The sequence below is a fragment of the Hakea prostrata genome, chromosome 3 (genome assembly GCF_041222555.1).
Source record: "Hakea prostrata isolate BN-2017 chromosome 3, UWA_Hpros_2, whole genome shotgun sequence".
Lineage (NCBI taxonomy): Eukaryota > Viridiplantae > Streptophyta > Magnoliopsida > Proteales > Proteaceae > Hakea > Hakea prostrata.
Genome location: NC_142602.1, coordinates 21,711,476 through 21,720,701, shown reverse-complemented (window position 1 = coordinate 21,720,701; position 9,226 = coordinate 21,711,476). Strand labels below are relative to the sequence as shown.

General features: G+C 37.9%; 1 protein-coding gene across 4 annotated transcripts; it reads right to left on the bottom strand.

Moving 5' to 3' along the window:
- Positions 1 to 839: 839 nt before the first annotated feature.
- Positions 840 to 6,666, bottom strand: LOC149021567 (U-box domain-containing protein 35-like). 4 transcript variants are annotated; one of them, XM_089149797.1, is made up of 10 exons: positions 6,093 to 6,666; positions 5,889 to 5,992; positions 5,652 to 5,773; positions 5,392 to 5,541; positions 4,993 to 5,308; positions 4,809 to 4,910; positions 4,213 to 4,641; positions 2,273 to 3,037; positions 1,517 to 1,656; positions 840 to 1,429 (listed from the first exon to the last, which is right to left on the bottom strand). In XM_089149797.1, the coding sequence occupies exons 1-10, from the start codon at positions 6,274 to 6,276 to the stop codon at positions 1,405 to 1,407; spliced, it is 2,337 nt and encodes a 778-aa protein (XP_089005923.1). In that variant the 5' UTR covers positions 6,277 to 6,666; the 3' UTR covers positions 840 to 1,404. The 4 variants fall into 4 exon arrangements, with proteins under 4 accessions (XP_089005923.1, XP_089005924.1, XP_089005925.1 ...); XM_089149798.1 differs by having other exon boundaries at positions 4,993 to 5,305; XM_089149799.1 differs by having other exon boundaries at positions 4,993 to 5,299.
- Positions 6,667 to 9,226: the final 2,560 nt, after the last annotated feature.

Below are 9,226 nucleotides of genomic sequence, written 5' to 3'. Positions count from 1 at the left end.
TATCTGGAGAAAAAAAGAGAAAAACTCTGATTTGAAATGTCAACCTTGCTCATAATCATTGTGCTATGTCTTTGCTATGAAACTCTGATAGAAAATAGAAGAATCAGCCGGTTGCAGTCTTCAGTTATTCATAAATCATTGTCGTGAGTGACCTAAACCCTAGGAACCTTCTTGTGTAGATCGAATCTAGTCTGTAGAAATCGAGATCAAAGCCAACAACGCTCGATTATGTTCTTTAAAACCCTAGGTTGGACAATCGACTCTTGGGTTCTAGAAGTAAGTGATCAGGCCAGATCTGAGCCTTTTTTTTTTTTTTTTTTTTTTTTTTTTTTTTGTAGTAGCCAGATCTGAGCCTTATTAATCCATCCAGAATGTGGTATGATGTGCTTTTTTTTTGGCCTGGGGGGACGCATAGTTGCAGTGTTTGTGACTTTTTCTATGTAGTTCCCCTTTCTCCCATCACTCACACTCGCTTCTTTATCATCTTACAGGGGCTGATAATGGAGAGTTTCTTTTAATATTCCACCGGGTAAATGAGGGGTTTGATTTTATGAATTAATAAACTTTAAATCCTCAAAATATAAAAATAAAAAATAATAGTTATAAGTAAATCTCCAACCACCGGATAGTGGTCTAGTGGTCCCAAGCTCACTCCCAAGTGGTTTGGTGCACAGGGGTAATGCTTGCATAAATTTTCGAACATTGCGTAGCGGGGGCACTAAGTCGCCGCTGCATCCCTCTTTTTGTTTACCAAAAGAAAAAAAAAAAAAAAAAGTTAACCTCCAAGAAACAGGGGTTGGGGGCAGACGAACTCAAAGAACAATCATATGGAAGGGATTAGGGTTGTACTCTTTCTTGTCTTTTTCATTTCATATATCATTTATCATCACGGAAACAATGTGCTTCTGCTATTACAATCACAAGCCCCAAGTAATAATTGACATTTGTCCTTCTCCTAACCGACCTTGTCTCCTCATGCCTGAATATATATTCCTTATGTCGTGTAATCCCTCAGACGCAGAGGTGCTTGGCCCCTTCTAGAAGATCTACGCACTCCCTTGGTTGCCATGTCATCTGCTGTGGCCAGTGGTGCTTCCCACGTATTCTCCTGCATGGCGGTAAATGTGGTCTCTGGTGCTCTATCAAACTCATCTCACTAGTAAATGGCAACTCTCCTGTTCATAAACCGAGCCCAAATGGACTCGCTTTTGGCAGGAAAATGCACCCAGTAAGCTCACATCCCTTTCCCTGCGGGTGAAAATGATAGATGGATATATGTACGGAACTTTCAGTATCACAGCCAAAACATCGCAGTCGCCTTATAGATGATGAACTTCTGATTCCCTGAACCAGGTTACTGGAAGAGACAAAACAGATCTGAATTTTGTACACATGTTTGTTTCTTCACAACTTCTGTATGGAGGTGGACCTGAATAAAGAATCACATTTCTCTATCTTAATAATTGGTACAAAAGAAATTAGAAATGAAACATGCAGGACATTAATGTTACTCTACTTCTTATTTGTTTCCACAACTATTGGTGGGCTTGTAGGGCCTCCGTTGATGAAGCAACATGCCCTTTGCGCAGAAGCCTTTCCCTTCCATTCGAAGCTCTTGCAGTATATGAATTTCTTCCATCCTTTGGAAATACGAATCTACGTTCATAAGAATTGCTCCGTATCAGTTACTTATTATGCATAATTGAATCAACATATAAAAGATGTTCTGGCCTAAAATGTGGCTTATATAATGACAGTTTGTGTGTTCAGACTGATTATAGTTTCTCTACAAGGTTGTCTCTGTTTTGCTGTAAAATAATCAATTTAATAAAATCAGGGTAATTAGCAGATAATTTTTTGCTATTCATTAATCTTTGGGTTGGACATGAGACATGAGTAGCAAGTACACACTTAGACATGATAGAGTGAGGAAAACGGTCGAACCTGTATGGAGTCATCCAATGCCAAAAATGCCAGATATCAAGATATCATAATCCTTTTTGGTTAAACAGCAGCCTGAATTGTGCAATGGAGGTTATTTTCCAATTTTTTCTGTTACTTGTCACTATAACATTTTTTGGGGTTTTGTTATAGAGTTTTGTGTTCATTTCAGTAAATCCTGTAAAATATTTTACTTTAGTTTTGGTTTCAAAAAATCCTGTTAAGTATCTTATGACAGAAAAAAAAAATACTTATTAGTTTATTTCCTTTATTAAAAACTTTTAATTCCAATTTCTAAACTTTATATAGGCTGATAAAATTAGAATCTCACCTGACTGGACGATGTTGACATTGACCATGAATTGGCATCATAAGTGGGTGGCGGTGAGGTATATATTTTACTTTCAGCTTTGCTCCCAAGGTTTCTTAGCCTGTTCAGAACCGGTAAAACCTCTGAACCCAGATCTGGTCTTTCCTTCCTTCGAAGCTCGGCACACTTCAGAGCGACCTTTGCATACTCCAGAGTCTCTGGGATTGGCCAATCTGGGACTGTTGGGTCAATTATCTCCTCAAAGGTTCCATTCTCAATAGCATTCTCAACATGATGTTTGATACCCATGGGAGGACTTCCAGTGATGATCTGAAGCAACATTATCCCCAGGGAATACACATCTGATTTCGTAAATAGCTTTCCTGTGTGCTGATACTCAGGATCTATGTAACATAAGGTCCCTGCAGCCGATGTTATGCGACACTGTGTAACACTATTTGCGAACGAAGGAGGAACTAGCCGGGCAAGCCCAACATCACCAATCTTGCTTGCATAGTTGCAGTCTAGGAGTATATTTGCAGGCTTGAGGTCCCTATGCACCAAGGGCTCTGGTTTAGTTTGGTGGAGGAAGAGAAGAGCTGTGGCGATTTCTGCAGCAATCTTGAAGCGGATATTCCATGGGATAGTTGGAGTATTATCCTTACGGAAGAGTCTGTCTTCTAAGCTTCCATTTTCCATGTACTCATACACTAAGCATCCGTATTCTGGGCAAGCACCCATAAGTAGAACCATATTGGGATGTCTCATAGTGCTCAACACCTGTACCTGCATCACCATTATCATGCATGGTCATTACTAGTTTATAAAAGAAAATTAGTAGTATTTTGCATGATGGCACTGTGGGGTGATGTCACATACATACCAATGACAATACAACAGATTATTATCCACAAGGGGTTCACATGGTTGGGGTTCCGGGGTAATGGAGAGGTCAATAAAACACCTTAGTCATGGGAAACTTTAACCCATACTTGTAAATTTCGATACAGAGAGGATTCTCAAAGCAAGTGGCACAGAGGAGTCCAAGGAGTGCGCCAAGATGTGTGACAGAACGGTTTTTTCACATAGGAGGGGAGCAATGTCATTTCATACAAAGGGTTGGGGAGGGGGGGATGTGGTGAGGGGGAATAAACCTGCCACATTGGGGCCCTTGAGCCAATGTGGGCAAATGGAGCACACACATAGGCATTCAACAGGGGTGCACTCACAGAACAGGGCGGTCTTTGTGGCCTCCATGTTTCTGGGCACAGGATGTGGCAGTAAACCCCTGCCTAAGAGAACATTAGGATAGAGTTCCCATGTTGCCATTTCACATAGAGAAACAGTACATCCACACGGGACTCACATTATCCAGAGTGGAGAGAGAGAAAATAGTAAAAACAAATTATGTGAAAGAATGATAGTACACTGGCATAATGGGAAACTCCTTTACTTTTTCTTCTTTTATATTGGAAATGTTAGTCAACTTAACGCATTGTAAAGCTAAACTGTTTTTACTTTGTTTTTCATTTTGTGGGTTGGGGGAGGAACACATGAATATAACCCAATCTTGGTTATATTTAGCTTCTTTTCTTTTTTTTGGGTAAAGGTTATATTTAGCTTGTCATCAACTTAATATTTTTGTCATCCGGACATGAAACTGGCAACAATCATGTCCTGGTGGATCCGTATGATAGTGAACAAACTCCAAGGACATCTTAGTTGTCAATCTCATTCTAAAATAAGAGAGCAGTAAAAATGAAAGCAAACATCACAAGGAGAAAAATGACAAAGCATGTTTATGAAATTTTAAACTCACTCATTTTGATCAATGGAATTGAACTATAATATCCTCTCTATCATATAGATCCAACCCTATTTGCTTTATTCGAGAAACACTAAATGTAACCAAGAATGGTTGAAGCCAGAAAGAAAATATATGTACAAGTATGTGGAGGCACCTCTTGTTGGAATTGCTGCTTCCCTTGACGTGCATCTGGTCTGAGAACTTTGATGGCAACAAGGGTGTGATCCAGCATGGCTTTGTAAACAGGTCCATATCCACCTTCACCAATCTTTAAGGAATCTGCGAAGGAATTTGTGGCAGCTTCAATCTCATCAATAGTATATCTTCTATACCTAACATCATTGTTATTCAGTGCAGTTACTGCTCTCATCTTCTCTTCTGCCTCACACGGCACTTTCAGCTCTGCCTGTTTTCTCCTATTTACCTCCATTTCAGCTAGCTTTTGTGCAGCTTGTGCTGCTTCAATGGCTGCCCTGCATTTTACATTTTCCATCTCAGTAAATGCAAGAGCTGCATCTTCAGCATGCCTTGCTTCCTCAAATTTCAGACCTTCATCAATCTTGCATTGATGTAGCTGTTGAGCCTGAAATCCAAACATCACGACGTGAATATACTAACCTCTGCACCTTGTAGTTACTATGGACATGATATGGGGGGGAAAATGCATACAAAATGACATTTTCTCAAATCCTTAAGTTGGGTTCACTACTGTATAAATATCTATATTATTACATAAACAATGAATCAAACCTTTTGTTTGGCTGGGATTTCTTCTTTGCATGCTGTGCTGTACAAGTCCATGGTTTGATTTAGTTCCTGCCTTAGTCTTTTCATCTCAACCTTTCTATATTGCTGCAGAGGAAGAAAATTTTCATCTCTCCATTGGATACCACTGAAGTGGTGAAAGTGATTCTGATTAAAAAGGAAAACTCACCGAAAATTGTGAGGCAGTGCTGAAGTTGTTATCGTGACTATCATCAAAGACGAGGGAGAATTCATTTTTTTCAGAATCATCAATGTTCAGGGACTCGAAACCAAGGCTGCTGCTGCCGGTGCAGTTGCTGCCAAAAGACAGCAGGGAATCACGGCTGAATGACATCCTGGGTATACTGACTGACAGATCCAAGCTATCCACTACCAAGTTTTTCCTAGTGGTCTTCACCCTCGGTTGTGTTCTGATCAACATATTACTGCTCCACTTCGGAACCTTTCTCGGCTCTCCGCTTGTATCAGAACATCCCCTGCCACTACTAGCAAATATAGCCCATCAATTCTTAGGCTCAGTTGAAATTGAAATACTTGGATACTACAGCGAACGTGTTACGCAACTTACTTGACATCATCACCAAGCTTGGAATTCTCGAAGGATTGAAAGTTTGGATGATTATCCGATCGGGTCGGTACAATTTTTCCTTCTGAGACAATGTATACTTTCCTAAAATCTGGAGTTGATTTGGTTAAGCAAGTTGCCACATCTGGGTTCCTAAATTTTCCTCAACCACCAAACATGTGAGACTTTCTATGGCACTAAAACAGGGACTAGAATAAATAATGGAGAGATGGAAAGAGAAAAACAGAAACAGGTAGAGAGACCTTGATATGGAACTTCTTACAGATGCTCCTACAACAATGTTGTTAATGCGGTGAACCTCGAGATAATCAAGGAGCGCCTTGGAAACATCACAGTCATCAAGCACTACCTCCTTCATCGGAACCTGAAATTCTTCGAAACCTTAAACAATCTTAAAGTAGAAATCATTCAAAGCAAACATGATTCTCAAGTTATTAGAGTCGATGCTATACAACTTCAGAAATTATGAAATCGCGTACCCCTTTGCGAGAACAGTATGCACGATAGGGGCGGAAAAGCTGCAGGCTGTGCTCAATAGATTCCTGATAGATCTTAGGGTTTCTCTTCTGCGAAACCAAATTCTCTAGCAGAAATACAAATAAAAAATGTGAATGCTGCTGCTTCCCATGATGATCAAGAGACAATTGTATATGATTGATAACGAATGAGATCAAGGTACCTACTACGGTTTTGCAAGAAGCGACCACGAAAGACGTGGATAAGGACGAGCTCATAATTTCTTCCCAAGAGATTATTAACAGCCCATTTCACGGCGTGGGGACTGTTCTTGTCTGTACCGATTGCCACAGCTATGGTAGTCCTAGTTTCGCTTATTACATGATCATCATCGGATGAAGACGGATCCATTAAGATTTCCTTCGAAACAGACAATCACCGTTTCCTTCTGTGGCTCTGGTGCAAGATGTGGTGCAAAGTGACGCTTCAAGGTCCCCTTGCACCACCACCACCACCACTGGCGGCGGCCGTCTACACCGCCGATTTGGATCGAATAAAAGCAAAGCTACTGACTTACTGTCTTTGGCAAGCGGTGGCGAAGGAAGAAAAGCAAGGGGAAAGAATTTCTCTCTTCTTCTCGTCCGTTCTCTCTTCCGCTCTCTGCGTGCTACCATCTTCACCACAGCTTTATCGATAAATCGTTGGCAGAATCAGAGACCTCAAGTCACTTAACTAACTCTTTAACTGATTTCTTTCCCCCCTTTCTTCAACTGCTCAATCCATATCCAGATTTCCAACAAATCAAATCAAGGAAACTTTTCAGGCTCACCCCTCTGTCATCCCCTAAATTTAATACCACCCTCTCACTTTTCTAATTTATCAATTAGGCCCTTATAAAAAAAAAATGTATGTAGTGACACTCCTGCTATTAAGTATTAAACAACAAAACAAGTCAAATTTTTCAAAAAGACAAAAGTACCCTTGAACAAAAAATCCAATGCTTGGATTGTGTATACCAACTCTATTTCTTCCAATTTTGGTTTTTTTTTTACTCTCCTTTATCATCTTTTTTCCTAAGAATATGAGAGTATTTTTGAAATTGGATAAATAAAAATTAACTGAGAATGCGAAGCAATATTAGAAATGAATAAATAACGACTAACTAAGACTAATGATGTTAGTAATAAGGGTTTTAATTGATAAATTAGAAAACTCAGGGGTGGAATTAATATTAAAGAGCTAACTCAATTGGTGGCTTTAAAATTTTCCAAAAATTAAAAATACAATTGAACCTGACTGACAATACATAGAATCCATATGGAATGACGTTGTGATATCCTCTCATATTTTAAAAAAATAATAAATAATAATAATAAAACCTGTGTAACGTGCATCCCAAAAAATATTTTTTATTTTTTTTTATCATACTTGAATAATTAATAAGAAAGAGAGGTGTTGGTTACCTTTTCTACATTGTGATCACCGCAATAAAGTTTGACAACCAAGGATGGACTGTAGTGTAGCTCATTTACAGTTACAACACTAGAATATCAAATCATGAACAAAAAATATATATGAGAGAAAAGCATATTGGCTAGTGATTTTGAGGCCCAATTTTGGATTAGAGGGGAAACCAAAATCTTCTGCACTTCCATCCATTGGATTGAAAATTCGAATTTTATTTATTGTCACCTAAGAATCTTCTGTGTGGCCCTCAGGTCACCACACGTGATGCTTAAACAATCTAATACCTATAATTACAAAGTCGTCGAATTTCTGTATCATCACATCACAATCTAAAAACCACGTATATGATACCAATATGACAACAAACAAAATTTCCATTACTATGATGAGATAAAACTTGATCTAAGAAAAGTTAGGCTTTACCAATTCACAATTTTTTATTTTTTTTTTCATATTGTCCTCTGAAAACCATCATTTGATAGAACTAGTGCATGTTCAATTACTCCTTACAAGTACTCCTAGACATTAATTTTCTTTTTTCCTTAAAAGAATAAAATCTCATATTAATTTTTCTTCTACAAGAAAAAAGGTGATTGAATTAGTACTTATTTGAGCATATGGACAAGCTGCAAAAAAAAAAAAAAAAATCTTGTCTAAAGAATTTCCATGGTTGGTGGACTAAAACTAGTATACCAATCTGATTCATTTGTTTGTGGTTTTGATCTTATCTAGCAATGATGGCATTATAGTATGTGAAAATCTAACATTTTGTCCAAAGTGGTTTGAGTTTCTAATTTTGATGCATAAGCCAAGTAAATTCGTCAAATGGTGACTTAAAATTTTTGTTTTGAATTCATTTCTACAATGCATATGATTGGTTTTGACTTGGTCTGGGGTACAATTTTTTTTCTTCTTTTATTTCCTTTTTAAATTTTGTACCACTTTTTCCTATTAAACTCCTTTTGTTTATAGAAATAGTGTAAAAATTATTTGTTTCTCTGAAAATCTTTCAAATTTAACTTGAAAGACAAAGTTTATTTAGTCATAACAACTGGAGTCATAGGTGACAGGGGAGAAGGAAGGTGTGATAGGGGGAAGAGTTCGAACTCATGACATCAGAAAGGGGGAAAGTATAGAAAAGGGTGGAGGTTTGAATTCATAACCTCCTTGGACTTGTTATCTCTACATGAAAAGCTACCATCACTATACTAGAAACACATTCACTTAATCTGCCTTATAGATGATCGAATTAGTATTGATTCTTCTATAGTTTTTTGTCTTCTTGGGAAATACAACTTAAAGAACCAAATGATTTTGTTTCATTACTTGATTGAGTCAATTGATTAAAAACCGTTTGGATATTTGTTTAGGTGATTCGTACTAAACACATAATCCACATATTTATTCAAACTATTCCAAAACCAAAACCTATTAAAAATTTTTGAATTTTTTTTTCATCATGTGTCATCAATTTTAGGATGCACATCTCACGTTTTTGGGGTAGGAAGAACAAATCCCACCCATTACAGGGGGGGCCCAAGGCGGGCGGCGAGACTCAAACCACCCCAACCTTACTCCAATATAAAATTAATCGTTTGTCACCCGATTAAATTGGGGGTTCGTGAGAGTAGTCTACTCCCTTTATATTAGGGGTGATCTCTTTTCATTCCCCCATAAATCAACGATTTGAAAAAATGAGATTTCTAGATTTCTGAAATCAGAGATTTTCACAACAAGGGTTAAATACATATGTTATTTAAAATTCTTTTTCCCTTATACGACTGCATATTAAATCAAGTCTAAATATGAAAACTTACTGGAATACAAATTCAGTCAAATATGAATTATATTTGCATGTTTACCAATGCAAGGTTGCTCAGGCAGTAATGACCAA